The 18,171-nt window shown below is 36.0% G+C and overlaps 1 protein-coding gene across 1 annotated transcript in view; it reads left to right on the top strand.

Annotated features, from left to right (window-relative positions):
- Positions 1-15,603, top strand: part of LOC111058666 (adenylate kinase isoenzyme 6) — a 30,032-nt gene extending 14,429 nt beyond the window's left edge. The window contains exons 2-4 of the mRNA XM_022346218.2: positions 2,248-2,399; positions 13,541-13,686; positions 15,362-15,603. Of these exons, the coding sequence (XP_022201910.1) occupies positions 2,248-2,399; positions 13,541-13,686; positions 15,362-15,554 (491 nt within the window). The 3' untranslated portion in view covers positions 15,555-15,603. The remainder of the gene's footprint in view (positions 1-2,247; positions 2,400-13,540; positions 13,687-15,361) is intronic.
- The last annotated feature ends 2,568 nt before the right edge of the window (positions 15,604-18,171 follow it).

Raw genomic sequence — 18,171 nt, 5'->3', positions numbered from 1 at the left:
TGAGAGATCAAGTCTAGCTCTACACAATTATCAAAACCGTGAAAGCCATCTTCTAGACCAGTTACATGGGGGTCAGTAGCAATATTCGCAAACCCGCGAAAGCCATCTTCAAAGCCTAAAAAATCATCTTCCTCATTTTCCATCATGTTAACATTATTAGGACGAGACAGAGCGTCCGCTACGTAATTGGTCTTCCCATTTATGTAAATAATATCAAAATCAAATTCGTCTAATAATAGTTTCCATGTAATGAGTTTCGAGTTCGGTTCTTTGATGCTATGAAGCCACTGGAGAGGCTTGTGATCAGTTTGAATGAGAAACTTCCGTCTGTATAAATAAGTTCTGAAATATTTACAGCACCAGACAATAGCCAATAACTCTTTTTCTATGGTGGAGAGATTGATCTCATGTTTATTCAAAGTTCGCGAAGCATAAGCTACTGGTAGATCTTTTCCTTCAAAAACTTGGGATAATACCCCTCCTATAGCATAATTGCTCGCGTCAGTCGTGACAATGAACTGTTTAGAGAAATCAGGGAGTTGTAATATTGGACTGTTCTGTAACATTGTTTTCAATTTCTCAAATGCGTTTACATATTCTGTATTAAAAATATCGATCTTTACATCCTTTTTCAATGCCTTAGTCAGAGGTTTTGCGATTTTTGCATAGTTCTGTATCATTTTCCTATAGTAGCCTGTTAACCCTAAGAATTGTTTGATCTCTTTTTCGGTTTTAGGTATTTTAAAATCCTTTATGGCCTGCAATTTGGCTGGGTTGGGTTGAATACCGCGTTCTGAAACAATGTGGCCAAGGTATAACAATTCTCCTTTGAAAAATTCGGTTTTGTCAAGCTGTATTTTGAGATTGTGATTTTGTAGTTTCTTGAAAACAGATTTTAAATGTTTCAAATGTTCTTCCAAATTGTCAGAGAATACTATTATATCATCCATATATACTAATACATTCGGCATTTTAGCAAACAATATATTCATATTTCTTTGAAAGAATGGGGGTGCATTTTCAGCCCAAAAGGGAGCCTAAGAAACACGTAGTGACCATCTTCCGTTGAAAAAGCAGTTTTAGGAACAGATTCTGGGTCCATTTCGATTTGATGGAAACCTGAGTACAAATCTATTGTGGAGAAATAAGTGGCTCTCCCAATTTTACCGAAAAGATCTTCAATGTTTGGTAAAGGATATTTATCAGCTATCGTCTTGTCATTAAGTTTCCTGTAGTCTATCACCATTCTTATTTTCTTTTTCCCTGAAGCATCTAGTTTTTTTGGAACAACCCATATTGGGGAATTGTATGGAGAGTTGGAGGGTTGAATGATTTTATTTTGCAGCAGTTTATCAATTTCGATTTGTACGTCTTTCTTGAATATTTGGGGGTACCTATAGTTTCGTGTGTACACAGGATTGTCATCTACAGTATTGATCTTATGTTTTAATAAGTTTGTTGAACCAAGAGGAATATTATCAAGCTTTATTATCGCAGGGAATTTGATAATTAAATCGTATATCTCTCTTTTTTCTTCGTCATTCATGTGGTCAGTTCGAAAAGTTTCATGGATCAATTTCTTTATCAATGCAAAATTTTCAGGACGTGTGGTCATTGAGTCATTATGCGAGTCAAGAATCGTTTCTACTTCCTCAATTTCCATGGGTTCAGGACTGATGGTCATGAGTTCATGACATTGTATTTCAGTGAAACAACGATGACATTGTGGAGCTTCTACAAAATTGAAATAACTTGTGAACATTGTTAATCCTACTAATGAAAATTCCATGTCCTGTATCCTTCTATATTGTATTGGTTTCAAAACGAAACCATTACCTGTAGCCTATAGTCGTTGATGATGGAATTAACAACGTCCTCAAGTCATTCCAAATATACTAGTTTCTGCTGCACTGTGATCATTCTCATAAAGAAAACAGATTGAATTCTCAGATGTAATGATTGGTAATAAATTAAATGATTTTATTAAAATAGTTCACTGGAAATATTGAGTTAACTGGTACTTGAATAGCTGGCTGCTAGAAGCATTACTTCAGCTATGTTTCTCATTATTCTGTTAATTCTGGTGCCTGCATTCAGAAAGGCTGACGTTTTTAGTCGTTATAGTGCAGAGCTCATATTGCTCTATGTACATTAAATTGCAGAAAATACATAGAACATACATATTGGTTCAGTTTTCGTCATTAATGATTAATATAAGCACACCGTTAATGTATTTTTCTATTTAAGGAACACCTGGAGTTGGAAAGTCAACGTTGAGTGATGAAATTTCCAAGCGCACAGGATTCGAATGGCTGGAAGTGAGCAAAATTTCTAAGCAATGTGGTTGTCTGACAGATTATGATGAAAAATATGAAAGCTATGTTCTGGATGAAGATAAAGTAAGTTTTTCAAGTGTATTCAGCGTTATTATAATGGTATAAATACATTTTTTGCTTTATCAATTTTTTATATTGGTTCCAAGTTGAATCCAATATTACATAAATAGCCTAATAACAGCAATAACATTACAAGTTATTTTTATAAACTTGAGATAAAATTCCCAAATGTGAATTTCGAGATATTATTTTACAGAAATGTAAAATAATAATAATTTCTTTTATTCTTCCAATTGATACATTACACATTATCATAAATTATGAAAAGTAGAGTACATCACAACAATATTGAAAATTATAAAAATAAATATAATAAAATAATACAATTACACGTTGTACAATGAAATCACAATAACTCATCTACATCAATAGAAGAATAAATAATTTCAAGTACCCCGAGGACTAAAAGTCCTGTTTGGGGCACCATCATATTTTTAATCAAGAAAAAAAATAAAAAATGAATTATTTTGCTGAGTCGGAACTTTCATTATATGACAGGGTAAGGAATTTTAGTTTAGATAATACTGGTATATTAACATTTCAATCCACTTTCCCTCATTTGAAAAGAATAACAACCAATTGATGCACATTCCAAGCAATTAGCAGACTCATAAATTTCATTTTATAAAATTTCCCTCCATACTTATCAACATTACCGGTATACGAAAAAAATCTGGTGTGGCACACTCACACAACTTTCCTTGCTCATATTATTATTTAAAACTACGATCAGACGATGTATATATATAATTGTTTTCAGAGAACTTTTTCTTTGGGTTAATTGTGAAATTCGATGATTTTTTTTAGTCGTCATTTTTTTAAAGTCGTAAAAACAGCTGCTCTACAGATGAAATATCTCGACTATGTGTTCTTTTTATGAACTGCGCTACCTACCTACCTCAGGCACGAGAAGGAGGTTACTAAGTCCATTTCTCAAGGATGGGGTAGACCCCCTTGGTTTCCCAGAAAGGAGACTCATGCCAGTTGATAGAGCTGATAAATAACTATACAGGGTATGAATTTGAAAAAAGTCGGTCAAGTTATTCTTGAGAAAATTGTGAAAAACATGGTTTTTTACTTTTTTAGTAATTATCCGCCATTTTTCTCAAGAATATTACGGAGCTCCTGCAATTTTCCCAGAATTGAGACTCATGTCAGTTGATAGGGCATATAAATAGCTATCCATGATATAAATTTGAAGAAAATCGTTGGAGCCGTTTTCGAGAAAACCGTGAAAAACATGGTTTTTTAGTAATTATATGCCATTTTTTCCGCCATCTTGAATTTTATTGAATTTCTTATTGTCGGATCCTCATGGTATAAGGACCTTAAATTTAAAATGTCAAGTCAATCGGTTAATTAGGAATGTAGTTATGGTGTTCACAGACATACACACACACACACACACACACACACACACACACACACACACACACACACACACACACCACACACACACACACACACACACACACACCACACACACACACACACACACACCACACACACACACACACACCACACACACACACACACACACCACACACACACACACACACAGACCAATACCCAAAAATCATGTTTTTGGACTCAGGGGACCTTGAAACGTATAGAAAAATTGAAATTGGGGTACCTTAATTTTTTTGGAAAGCAATACTTTCCTTACCTAGTAGGGCAAGGAAATTAAAAACTAATGTATCTTCACACAATTTCCAAGAGAGAAAGAAGACATCCATTCATCCAATGAAACCCGCAAATTCATATCTATTCTAGTCTTGGAAATAAACTCTCCACATCATTTTGTAATAGAAGCCAATCTTTCACTTCATTCTTAAAATGTTTTCTATTATCGATTTGCTTCAATTCTACCGGTAAGTTGTTGAATGTTCGGGGGGCTACATACTAGTAAAATCTTTCCTTATATGGTTGCGGAGGTATAAGCATGTCCCCTGATCTCAAGTCCTGTCTCCTGCCCCGCTCTATTTCTAAATTTGTTTCTCTTTCTCTTCCATATCTTAGAATAGTTTTGAAAAAATATAGATATCTGATAGGGAGCAAATTCCAGCTTCTAAATATAACCAAAGACGAATGTATCATAGGTTTTTTATTCATTACTTTAACAATGTGCTTTTGTCCAACTATTAAAGGATTGATAATGGAAAAATAAGTACCTACCCAAGCCACCACTCCATATGACAATCTCCTTTCTACAGTGGCATAGTAAATCATTTTTAATACATCATTTGGGCATAAATTTATAAGAAAAAAAAAACTTTCTACATGCTGTGAAGAGTTGTTTTTTCACGTCCTTAATATGTTCCTCCCAACGCAACCTTGAATCAAGAAGAACACCCAGGTATTTTATTGAAGATGTACTCTCCACGACTTTACAGTTGCAGTTGCTTAGCACATTGGAGAATGATCTATGGCATTTAGATTGTCATTTTCATTTGGTCTCAAGTTAAATTGCATAATTTTTGTTTTGTTTATGTTGAGTGTAAGAGAATTTCTATCGAACCAGTAAATGAGCGCTTTTAAATCTTCAGAAGTATGTGTTTTAATATTTTTAATCGATTCAGCTATGTCATCAGCATAAGTGGTAATACGTCTTTCAGAGTTCCTGAGCAAAGGTTATTTACAATAAATCTATTGATTAATATTGTGCTCTGCTGAAGTAAAAGTTCTTAAAGTTTCTTATACAACTTGTATATTTCTCAAGTAAATAATAATTCATCTCAACTTCTATGAATTTTCTGCAAGAATGTAATTTATAGCTCAGTAGAATTTATCTTTATTTTTAAATACTAACATTCAATTATTTTCTGTTGATTTAAGTATCACAGCATCACAAAAATTAGAATGGATAAGTTATATGTCTCCAAAAGTTGATTTGGCTGCTTTATTTTGATTATTACAAGTATTGCAATTATTATAGATATAGCCTACTGTTGGAGCCAGCTCTAGTTTTCATTTTTCGTTTTTGAATTGGACGCGCGCTCCTCGTTCAGTTCGTATTTCTTTCACTTGAGTGCGTCGCGCTCACTAGCCGGTTGGTTTTTTCTTTCAGTTCAGTCTCGCTTCGTAATAGCTTGCCTCGAGTCGGGGATTGATAATTATTATTCGTCGATCTTTCCCAGAAGAAAATCGTTCTTCAAATTATTATTTTTTCGTTAATGTTATATCGTACACCATAAACCTACGTTTGGAAGAGTGTTTGCCAAACTCCCTTTAGTTGAAAGTTTTTAACTATTATTTTTCGATTGGAAAGTTCACCGATCTATAGTCTTTAAAGACATTGTAAATATCTCGTCAGAAATATATGTGCAACGTTATATGATGGAAGCCGAATTTACCAACAGTAGATGACAATTAAGCTTGCCTTTTCACCATCCTTGATTCATCTCCTACCTCGGGGACACCTGAATACCTTACCTGGGAGTTGTAAGCTTAATAATATAAATATTACATTAGGTACTCTGCAGATTTTCGGTGAGTTGTTCTTTTATATATTCATTGCATGTACTTGTTTCTGTAGAGATATCACTTGTTTCTTTTCTATTCAATACAGTCCACTTTACATCAAAATTATTGATTACCAATTTAAAATCAATATAAATTTCTTAAAGTTGAACCTTAGAGTTTACACTGGTCCACCAGGCCAGATTTTATTGGCTATTTTTTATTCAAATATTTGGCAAGCACTTATCCAATTTTATTGTAAATCGTTTGTGCATGCTAGGGTTCAAACCTGTTTGTACATTATGAATTGAGCCGATCAAGTTGGTTCACTCTTATCTCTATTGTCCGATCGGAACCGTTACTTTGCAATGCTGATAACGTTATCGCTTAGCTTGCTTCGTCTATTGAGCTTTCTCTGTTCAATTTGTACTAACATTATCATTTTGCTTGCTTGAATCATCAATGAAAATCGTTCATTGTTGCATTCGTAATTTTATTCGAAAATTAGTAAATGAAAATCATTAAGACCTTTCCAATATCCAATCATGAGTGAAAAGAAGTTAAAGCTCAAACGAGCTAAACTTGAGCAATATTTCTATCGTATTCAACGTACTTTCGATTTGTCGAAAAAGGCTTTAAAAGAAGAAGCTAGTGCTAAACAATTTCTAATTCTCTATAGTTCCACTCTTAAAACTGTTCAGGATTATGAAGCTGTTGAAATGGAAATACAGGAGCTTGAAATGGAAAAAGACCCGGAATTTGTACCCAAATTTAGTAGTTCACATATGGAAATGTTCGAACATATGGAAGCAATTGCTAGTGAATTGAAAAAACGCAGTCAGGTTGTACCTAGTGTTTCTACCCCGGCTCAACCTGTATCTTCCAATAAGGATTCGTCTAATATTTTACCGAAAATTGAAATTCCTGTGTTCGACGGAGATCAATCAAAATGGGCGGTATTCTACGAAATGTTTAAATGCATGATTCATGACAACAAATCGATTCCAAATCAACAAAAGGTCCAATATCTGGTGTCCAAACTATCTGGAGAAGCGGCTAATATTTCACGTCATCTACCACCTATTGCTAATAATTATGAAATTATTTGGGATGCATTAATTAAGCGGTTCAATGACCCCCGCTCACTCTCAAATGTGTACTTGAAACAAATTTTCGAATTCAATTGTCTAAAATCTGAGTCTCGTGCAGGTTTAGTTTCTATAGTCGATCAGTTCTGTGGTTCAATTACTGCTTTAAAACGCCTACGAGGTGAAGATGTATCTGATGCAATATTTCTGTTCCAAGCGTTGAAAATTTTAGATCCTGTTTCTCGAAAGGCATTTGAAGCTTCAGTTCATATTAAGGATGACCCCACATATACTGATTTTGTTTCATTCATCGAAAGGCAGATTAAATCGTTACCGCATGACGAATCGTCTAAACAATGCAAGCCAGTAGTGAAACCAATACCAAAATCCAAAGTGTTGGTTGTTCAATCGAATTCGCAAGTGACCAAATCACCGGTAAAAATATCAGAATGTCTGAAATGTTCGATGACAAATCATAAATTGATCAATTGTCGTCTTTTTCGTCAGTTATCACCTTGGGACCGTTTTCGTTTTGTTAAGGAGAAGGGTTGCTGTTTGAAATGTTTCTCGCCAGCCCATTGTAGTAAAGATTGTACTTCTTCCAACTGCGAGGAATGTAGTCAGAAGCATAATTCGCTTTTACATTTCGGAAATGCTTCAATTCGTCATCAAATTCGGATGCGAAAAAGGTAGAAAATAATACTATTACCTGTTGTTCTATCGATTCGAAGTCGGCACCGTATAGTGTTCTACTATCAACTGCTCAAGTCGAGGTACCTGATAAGAGAGGTAGATTGCACAAAATAAGAGTTTTAGTTGATTCAGCTAGTCAAAGTCATTTCATTACTCGTAAACTTTGTCGTAAATTGCAACTATCGATTTCTCCTTTCCAATTAATTGTGAATGGTTTTGGCGGAAATTCACAATCAGTTTTTGGTCGTACTTTTGTCACGCTTCAATCTCGACTCGATTCTAGTGTTAAATTTTCCATTGAACCATTAGTTGTCGAAAAAATCATGGAACAGCTTCCCACTAGTAAAATTGATAATTCTAAATTATCAAATTTGTTTGGTCTTCGACTTGCTGATGAAAGTTATCACATTCCCAGCGAAATTGACGCTATTATAGGAGCTGAATTAGTGCCCCATATTTTCCGAAATGGTCGTGTGGAAATTGATTCGAATTATTTGATGGCCTTGGAAAGTGTTTTCGGTTATATTTTGATGGGTAGAGCCCCTATTTTAACTCAATCTTCAGAAAATTCAACGTGTTTGATGACTTGTCTAACATCACCGTTGGATAAGTTAGTTCGAAAATTTTGGGAAGTGGAAAGCGTTCCAGATGTAGGAAAACAACTCACTGCTGATGAGTTGGAATGCGAGAAGGATTTTGCATCGTCCGTTTGTCGTGAAAATTCGGGTAGATTCGTTGTCTCATTATCGTTTTCAAAATCCCCTGATTGTCTTGGTGATTCTTATGCTATGTCAGAACGTCGACTCATCAGTTTGGAGAAACGACTGGCACGTGATCCAAACATGCGTTTAGTGTATCACGATGTCCTCTTGGATTATCTCAAACAAGGACACATGGAATTGATAAAAAATCAGAGTGATAAAAGTGGTTATTTTATACCTCATCATGCTGTAATCAAAACTCAGAGTCAATCAACGCCTTTGCGTATTGTCTTTGACGCAGGCGCGAAAACTACTACTGGAGTATCATTGAATGATATACTTCATATCGGCCCCAAGTTGCAAACGGATATTTTCGTTCTGTTAGTCAATTTTCGGTTATTTTCTATCGCTGTAACTGCTGATATAAAGCAGATGTATAGACAGATTCTTGTCGATGAATCGTGTCGCAAATTTCAGCGTTTGTTATGGAGATTTTCGTCCAATGATCCCATACAAATTTTTGAATTAAAAACTGTCGTATTTGGTCTGAGTGAGTCACCGTTTCTAGCTCTCAGAACTGTCCATCAACTTGTTCAAGAAGAAGGTGAAAATTTCCCTGATGCTAAAGCTCGTATTCCGAGTGACATGTTTATGGATGATTTGGTGACAAGTGTGTCTTCTTTAGGTGAAGCAAATCGTCTTTGTAGTCAGGCTAAAGAATTGTTCGAGAGAGGCGGATTCGAACTTACTAAATGGAGTTCCAATTCACCTGAATTGATGAATGATTTCTCGGAAGATGAAAAATCGGCCTTGTCTAAAGATTTCGAGATGGGAAATTTGTTGGCTGTCCTAGGTTTGAAATGGCAACCTGGTAGTGATTCGTTTTGTTTTTCAGTGAATCCTAATCAGTCTGTTCCTACCAAACGTCACATTTTATCGGTAGTAGCACGCATTTTCGATCCTTTGGGACTCTTGTCACCCCTAACTTTGTTTCTTAAATGTTTAATTAAACAATTATGGAATGCTGGTCTTGATTGGGACGATTCAGTACCTCCCTCTATTGCGCTTCAATGGGAGACATGTCAGAAGGAGTTCCCTTTATTGTCCAATCTCTTCATACCACGTCATTTAGGAGTGATGAATGATTCGAAAATTACTGTCATTGGTTTCTGTGATGCATCGACTTTAGGTTATGGTGGTGTGATCTACATAAAATCTCAAATGGATATGCAACCTGCAACTATCACATTGTTGTGCGCTAAATCAAAAGTCGCGCCATCTAAGACTTTATCCATACCTAGGCTTGAATTATGCGCGGCGCTCTTGCTCGCTGAATTAATACAGGTTGTTGTCTCTGTTTTGAGCCTTCGTTGTCACGTGACTCGCGTTGTTGCATTATCGGATTCTACTGTTGTCTTACATTGGATCAGGGGCTGTCCATCTAGATGGCAATCTTTCGTCGCTAATCGAGTTACGAAAATTCAAGACTGTCCTATCAACGACTGGTTACACGTGGCAGGAAATTCAAACCCAGCTGATCCCATTTCGAGAGGTTTATCCCCTTCTGAAATAATTAATCATGATTTGTGGTGGTCTGGCCCCTCTTGGCTAATGTTAGAAGAGAGTGATTGGCCCGTCAAGGTCGATCTGGAACCTATAGAGTGTCTACCTGAGGTCAAGGTTCACTCAATTGTCACTGTAGTACAGTCGGAAAATTCATCTATTAATTCGATTCATCTTTTAATTGCTCGTTGTTCCAACTACCAACGTCTATTGCGTATCATGGTGTTAATATTGAAAGTACTTCGTCTATTGCCTAAACCTCATGAATTAGATTTCGATTTGGCGGAAAAACATCTGTGTAAAGTCGTACAAAAAATCATTTTTCGAAAGAATTACTGGAATTGAAAGCTGGGAAAGAATGTACTTCTCATCTTCAACAACTGTCACCCTTTCTTGATCATGATATTATTCGTGTGGGTGGACGTTTACAAAATTCTGAGTTGAATTATGACAGCTGTCATCCGATTATATTACCGAAAAATGATCCATTGGTCACGCTTTTGATTGATTATTTTCATGAAAAGCACTGTCACGCTGGACCTCATTTATTGACGTCTATTTTGAGACAAAAATATTGGATTTTATCAGCCCGTGTCCTTATAAGGAGTCGTGTACGAAAATGTAACAAGTGTTTTCACTATCGTCCCACTCTTACACCGCCGAAAATGGGCAATCTGCCAGCCTGTAGAACTCTGTCGTCTAAACCATTCGTCCAATGTGGAGTTGATTATGGTGGACCCATTCGAATCACCATGGCCAGGCGTCGGAATCCTTTCATATTTAAATCGTACATTTGTCTTTTTGTCTGTATGGCAACTAAAGCCGTTCACATTGAATTAGTTTCGGACTTATCGACCCAAATGTTCTTATCAGCTTTTCGCCGTTTCCTTGCTCGACGAGGTCCTTGTAAGGTCATGTATTCCGATAATGGTACCAACTTCGTCGGCGCCTACGATGAGCTAATAAAATTGTCACGGATGCTGAACTCCAAGGAATATCAAAACCTGCTCCAGAATGAACTTGCTGATCATAGCATTGAGTGGAATTTCATCCCGCCAGGTTCACCTCACTTCGGCGGTCTTTGGGAGGCGAATATAAAATCAGTAAAGTCACATCTGTTTCGAGTTATTGGTAACCAGTTGTTGACTTACGAAGAATTGAACACTGTCTTAGTTCAAATTGAGGCTGTACTTAACTCACGCCCGTTATGTCAAATGAGCGCGGATCCGAGTGAACCCCTCGCCCTCACACCGGCTCATTTTCTCACTTTGACACCTCTTAAGTACCTTCCTATGTTAAATGTGGAAGATCGTCCAATGAATCGATTGGATCGGTTTGAATTAGTCAATCAAATGGTTCAGTCTTTCTGGAGTCGTTGGCGCAAAGAATACTTACATGAATTACAAACCCGTGTGAAATGGTGTAAGGATTCCACCCCTCTCACGGTTGGTACAATCGTCCTAGTGGATCAACCAAATGTCGCACCGTTGAAATGGCCTCTGGGGGTGATTGAGGAAGTATTTCCCGGTGCTGACGGTGTCGTTCGAGTGGCTATGGTGCGGTGCGCCAATGGTCGCTTCAAAAGGCCGGCTACAATGTTGTATCCGTTGCCTATTCAATAATTTTCCTTTTGCATTTTTGTTTTATTCTCGTTTTGTTTTATTTTTATTTCTTTCGTCGTTTATTCATTGTTTTTTCGTTTCTTTGTTCTCTAGCCTTGTCTGAAAATAGCTTTTCAGCCGGGGGGGATGTTGGAGCCAGCTCTAGTTTTCATTTTTCGTTTTTGAATTGGACGCGCGCTCCTCGTTCAGTTCGTATTTCTTTCACTTGAGTGCGTCGCGCTCACTAGCCGGTAGGTTTTTTCTTTCAGTTCAGTCTCGCTTCGTAATAGCTTGCCTCGAGTCGGGATTGATAATTATTATTCGTCGATCATTCCCAGAAGAAAATCGTTCTTCAAATTATTATTTTTTCGTTAATGTTATATCGTACACCATAAACCTACGTTTGGAAGAGTGTTTGCCAAACTCCCTTTAGTTGAAAGTTTTAAACTATTATTTTTCGATTGGAAAGTTCACCGATCTATAGTCTTTAAAGACATTGTAAATATCTCGTCAGAAATATATGTGCAACGTTATATGATGGAAGCCGAATTTACCAACAGTAGATGACAATTAAGCTTGCCTTTTCACCATCCTTGATTCATCTCCTACCTCGGGGACACCTGAATACCTTACCTGGGAGTTGTAAGCTTAATAATATAAATATTACATTAGGTACTCTGCAGATTTTCGGTGAGTTGTTCTTTTATATATTCATTGCATGTACTTGTTTCTGTAGAGATATCACTTGTTTCTTTTCTATTCAATACAGTCCACTTTACATCAAAATTATTGATTACCAATTTAAAATCAATATAAATTTCTTAAAGTTGAACCTTAGAGTTTACACCTACTGTTGAAATAGTAATAATCACATTGTTCAACAAGTGTTAGAGAGTTCTCACATCCTACTCACTCAAGCCCAAAGTTGTCCGTATGTTTGTATGTTCTACAATAACTTGAAAGAATTGATTAATCAGGAACACGTATTCTTCGAACCTTTTTACAGGTCAAGTTCGTTGGACAACAAAATTAACTCACTCTTTCATCCTTTTTCGGGATATAAAATAACATTGAAAGTGCATAAGAAAAAAAAAGTGATTTATATATTTAGTCAGCTAAAATTAATTGCATGCTATTTCTGTTATTTTTCCATTCATTTGAAAAAGCTGATGTATGTGGGAGTTATCACACAGACTGACATACTTTATGCGCCGACACATGATTTCAGCTGATCAATAAACAACATATTTAATTTATAAGTTATAATTATATTAACTCACTTCCGTTAACGTATTTTTGCCTGTCTATTGTCTGTCTGTAACATACGCGTAATTAATAATACTACTTGTGATAGCAGTTGCTATGACGTTGACAATTTTTTTTTTTTTTTTTTTTGATCAAAGTATTAAATAAGTAAGTAGAACTACTATTAGTTGTTCACTAACACTAGATTATTCAATTATTATTGATTATAATATGTGACACAATTCTTGCCTGACACAAAATTATAATTGTACTCAAATAATGGTACTCATTTATTCCATTTTTGTATAATATTTATTAGTATCTGTAAATGTTGGGATCATTGAAAAAAAGGTTCGAGATATCAATGTGCGGGGTTCGCCATTAATTTTCTTTTGATATTCTGTATCAAAATCATGTATCACATGACCAAGTTCCCATTTGAAAGAATGAAGTTAGATTCAAAATGAAGCTGGATTCGAAATGAAGTTGGATTTAAATGACAGATCCAAGGTGGCGGACAAAAGCTTTGAAGCGACATAAAGTAGTTTTTTTTTCAATTGGAATAGGATCCCCATGGAACCTTCTACTGTCATATCATACTTGTAAAAGAAATATTTTGCTGTTTCCATTATAATGCTCACCATCTCTGTATAATTACAAGTTGCGGATTTTAGATATCAATACAACAGTTCATGAGCGAGTTCTCCAACCCAGGGGATCACTAGTAATAATAATGAAAATTAATTGTTGAAAATAATAATGTGTTCATAATTTATTATTCATTCAATTTTCAGCTTCTTGATGAATTGGAGAACAGAATGGCCGAAGGGGGAAAAGTAGTTGATTATCACGGCAGTGATTTTTTCCCGGAAAGATGGTTTGACATTGTGTTCGTGCTCAGAACAGATAACACTGTTTTATATGATCGTCTCACTCAAAGGTAATAATTGAAATCCATTCACCTATTAATAGGCGAGCTTCTTAACAATCATAAGAAACAAATTTTGACAACCGATCTAAAAAGTATTCATGTCAATCAATTAGCCTGAACAATTGCTATCATCTATCTTAGAACGTTTTTCCTGTAGATGGTTCAGTCACAGTATACATACAGTATGGAAACTCGGCTAGTACCCTGGCGCAAAAATCCGCCATCTTGTTAGGAAGCTCCGCATTGTAATAGTATTGATGGGAATGATGGGAGGTTCGGATCACTTTACTGATCCGGATTAATTGATCCCGTTCACTGCCGCGAGCCAATCAGAAGACCAGGATTGGAACTTCCTAAGGTCACGTGACGTGTCTAGTGTTTGTGCTATGTAAAAAGCATGGGTAGGATAGGCGTTTGATTGACAGTTTCCATTCTGTATCTATTCTGTGGTTCAGTCACGAAAATAGCTTTAAATTGCAGCTGCCTTATGGGGATCGAGCTTTTTCTCATCACTGAACCATCTATACTAAAGATATTTAATAGATCTGGGAACCCTCCCAAACAACTGTTTTGTTTGAATTTAATATTATTTCTCTTCTCCATCTTCATCAACAAAGAAATCTATAAATTAACAACATTGAATCTAATATTTTCGCTGGTCTTCCATCTTCATCAATCCTCAATTTTGAATAATTTTCCTCTGGGAAGTGGTGGATTTTCCAAATTTTAAAATCAAGATGTTAAAGGCATCACAAGATAATCTCCGATTTGTGCAAGAGATGAATGAGCTTGAAAATCTAGCTCTACATTTTGATACTTCTATAGATTTATTTATACACAAGAAATGATGTATTCCATTGTTCAATTTAATCTGCGTTGAACTCGGCAGAAACTGAAAAATAAAAACCGTTTTATGTTTATAGTTCAATTCAATGTGTCAGCATATACCTTATGGATAACATCAATGCTCCACATACAACCAATGCTGACAGTTAAAGTGAATCTCACTACATTGGCGCTAATGCTATCTCGTAAAAATTTAAAACAATTTATTTATTAGAACAGTCACAAACACGATATTTGGAAAGAGAAACAGGCAATTGCCCAAAACTTCTTCAATTCCTTGATTTTGGCACATAAATAGTCCAAAGTGAGGTTAAGTTTAAAATTTCTGTTTTCACCAAAGATTAACACTCAGAGAATACGTATTCGAGATATGACTCATGAATTTTGAATTTCGAAGGGTTGATAAGAGCCGGAAATAATACTAAACAATCCGAAAGTTTCAATAATATTGAAATAAACTTGAAAATTTTGAGCAGAAAAATTAAAACGACTATCACTGCAATAATTGGTAAAAAGTAATTATACAATATCACTGCTTGTGACAAATATTTTCTTAGCTTGTTGCAGGTTCAAAGAAATTGATTGAACGTGTTACATCTTATCATAATAATATAATAATTTATTAAATGTAATATTAATATCATATTTATAATAATACTATTATGAAGATATGATACCGGTATCTTCTTATTTCCTTGAAGTTGCTGATTCTAACAGTAGAAACATTCTTATTTTTTAGGGATCAAATTACGTATTACAACTAATAATTTGAACTTTACTTTTTAACAAAATATAACCTTAAAATTAGAATGCTACAAAATTATTTTCCAATTTTCAGAGGTTACAACAAGAAGAAACTGGAGGACAATGTGCAATGTGAGATTTTCCAAGTTCTTCTGAACGAAGCACGAGATTCTTATCAGGAGGAAATAGTGCATGAACTTCAGAGTGACAATGATGATGACATGAGCAATAACATTGATAGAATAGTGAAGTGGATAGACCAATGGCAGAAAGATCACGCTACATAGTTAGTTTCTTGTATTTCAAAGTTTAAAAATAAATATTTTATAGGATCTAGTTTATTTTTCACATTTCTTCAACACCTATTCAAGTGATTACATAATTTATACTTTACATCTATCGAATAGAGACCATTTCCAAACTTGGCAGTCTCTGTACAAGTTTTACTGGATCAAATAAAATTCTGTTTATTACAAACCAAACGATGGCGGCCCTATATATGTACAAGTTTTATAAGCACTTTGAAAAAAAAATTCATCATTATAATTTGTGGTCATTTTCGTGGTTTATTTCATGTTAGAAACCTCTCGCTGATGATGAAAATGTGTGTGTGCATGATAAACATGCTTATTGCATGTACTACCGTTAGTGGTATTCCTTACAATTTTTAAAAAATCTGGTGTGGCGCACTCACACAACTTTCCTTGCCGTTCTGAAAATTGATCCCCTGACGCTAGTGTTCACGCGCTTCTCAAGTCTACTATTTAAAGATCTGAGCCAGCTGGTGACAGGACAATACGCTGGAGACACGAGGTCTGCAATCTCTTCATAGTTATTAGGATACCCTATTCCACCCTCTAGGTTACCTAATAATTGCGAAGTATTGCTACAACGCGGACTAGCTACAGTCGGATATGGGTCGGGGTCAGTAGCCGTACTGACAGGTGGAGTTACCTGACCTACACTTCTCCTTCTATCCTGATTCTTTACCCTCTGCTTCTTTCGCGAGATTTTTAATTTCAGGGAAAGAGTATTTGTCCGTGCCGTTGCTGGCCGATTCGGCCCTCGGCCTTTGGAATACAGGGTGGGTGTTAAGGGAGATTAAGATAACCCTATACAAGGAGACGGATCTGACTATCAGATCCCTACAAATAATTCTATTAATAAAGGTAGTACGCAATCTGAACCAACTGCGAATTGACGGCGAGCAAGCTGTACCTGCAAGCCCGGAAAGAGGTTTTTCTATGGGGTTTAAGGTGAGGACTATGGAGTAACAGTATGGCGGAACTATGGAGTTGTTAGTGGTATTTAAGATATCGATAAATAGGGCACGGTATAGGGGGTAAGCTATAGAGAATAGGGTACAGGGTCTGAGGTATAGGGTATACAGTACAGAGAATCGATAATAAGCTCTATTATTCTCTACAGCAAATAAATATCTGCTCAATAATCCGCAATCTGAGACTTGCGCTCTAGCTCTCAGCGAGCTGGACCTGCTAGCTAAATACTGTATATCAATTTCAATTATGTGGTAATTAAAATTTAGAGGATAAGGTTTGAGGTGTGGGATTTCTGAGTCGCGAGCCTGCAGCTGCGAAAGGATTTTCAGCAATTCTGAAACTGCTAAATAGGATTTATCCTAATCTGTGACAGCCCTTAAGGGTATGGGAATCACTCTCAATCGTCCGAAACGCTTTTAAATTAATAGTCAGTATGTCGACTATTATGAGAGGATAGAAAAGATTTTTCACAGACACAGTCTGTAGAATAATATCGGGGAGACAACAGTCTGTCGTTGTCAGGATAGGAAAGGATTTTTCCAGGATTTTCCACAAGGAAAATATCGAGTCAGAGACTCCTAATTCAGGAAAAGATTTCAATAGGATTTTCCGAGTGGTTGCCAGTCTAAGGACTACAACAAAATCGATCTCTAATTTGCAACTGAGATCACGGGAGAATTCGTGAATTTTCCACAGGGAAAACCAGCAAATAATATTTGCTATTAAAAACTTGGAATTTTAGAAAGGATTCGCGGGTCTGAAAACCCGCGACTAGGACGATCTCGAATCTGAAACTGAGATCCTGGAAGGATTTTAACACAGGATTTTAGATTAGGAAAAATTAAGAGAAAGAAAGAGAAAGGATGCCGCAGTCTAGAAACTTCGGCGAGGAAGTCCTCAAGCTGTACCTGAGAGCTAGAAGGATTTTAGAATAGGAAAAGTTAAGAGGAAGAAAGAGAAAGGACGTCACAGTCTGTGACTTCGACAAGGACGTTCTCAAGCTGGACCTGAGAGCTGGAAGCGTCGCAGTCTGTGACTTCGACCAGGACGAACTCAAGCTGCACCTGAGTTCTCTGGGAAAAGGATTGGAATTTTCCTACTAGGAATTACAGCAAGTCAGAAACTGCTAGGAAAAGTTAAAATACAGGGCCACTCTATAGTATGAAAACTAAGCAAGGATAATTTACTATAAATGATAATAATTTCACTACGAGGATAAAAATTAATCGAGAAAACTATTCTCAAAAAGGACATGGATTTTCCCACAAGAATAAAAATCAATTGAGAAAAACTATTCTTAAAAAGGACAAGGATTTCCCTACAAGAATAAAAATTCAATTGAGAAAAATTACTCTTTAAACTGAAGGCCACCTTACTACAGAGAAGGAAAAATATACGGACTACCAGTCCTGACATACAATTACCTGAATCGACGTGGATACTGATACAGAGAATAACGAACCGATTCCCACTTTCCGTATTAAACATGAACGTCGTGAAGCGACAGAGTCGAGACTTATAAATTAAGTACTCAAAAATAACTCGCTACAAGAGCCTAGTTACATTTCCCACTTAACTGTTTGTAGTACAAACTTAAGATCCCTTACAGGTTTCAATACCAAGG

The sequence above is a fragment of the Nilaparvata lugens genome, chromosome 2 (assembly GCF_014356525.2).
Source record: "Nilaparvata lugens isolate BPH chromosome 2, ASM1435652v1, whole genome shotgun sequence".
Taxonomy (NCBI): domain Eukaryota; kingdom Metazoa; phylum Arthropoda; class Insecta; order Hemiptera; family Delphacidae; genus Nilaparvata; species Nilaparvata lugens.
The sequence above is the reverse complement of the archived record's forward strand: the minus strand, read 5'-3'. Positions and strand labels throughout refer to the sequence as shown.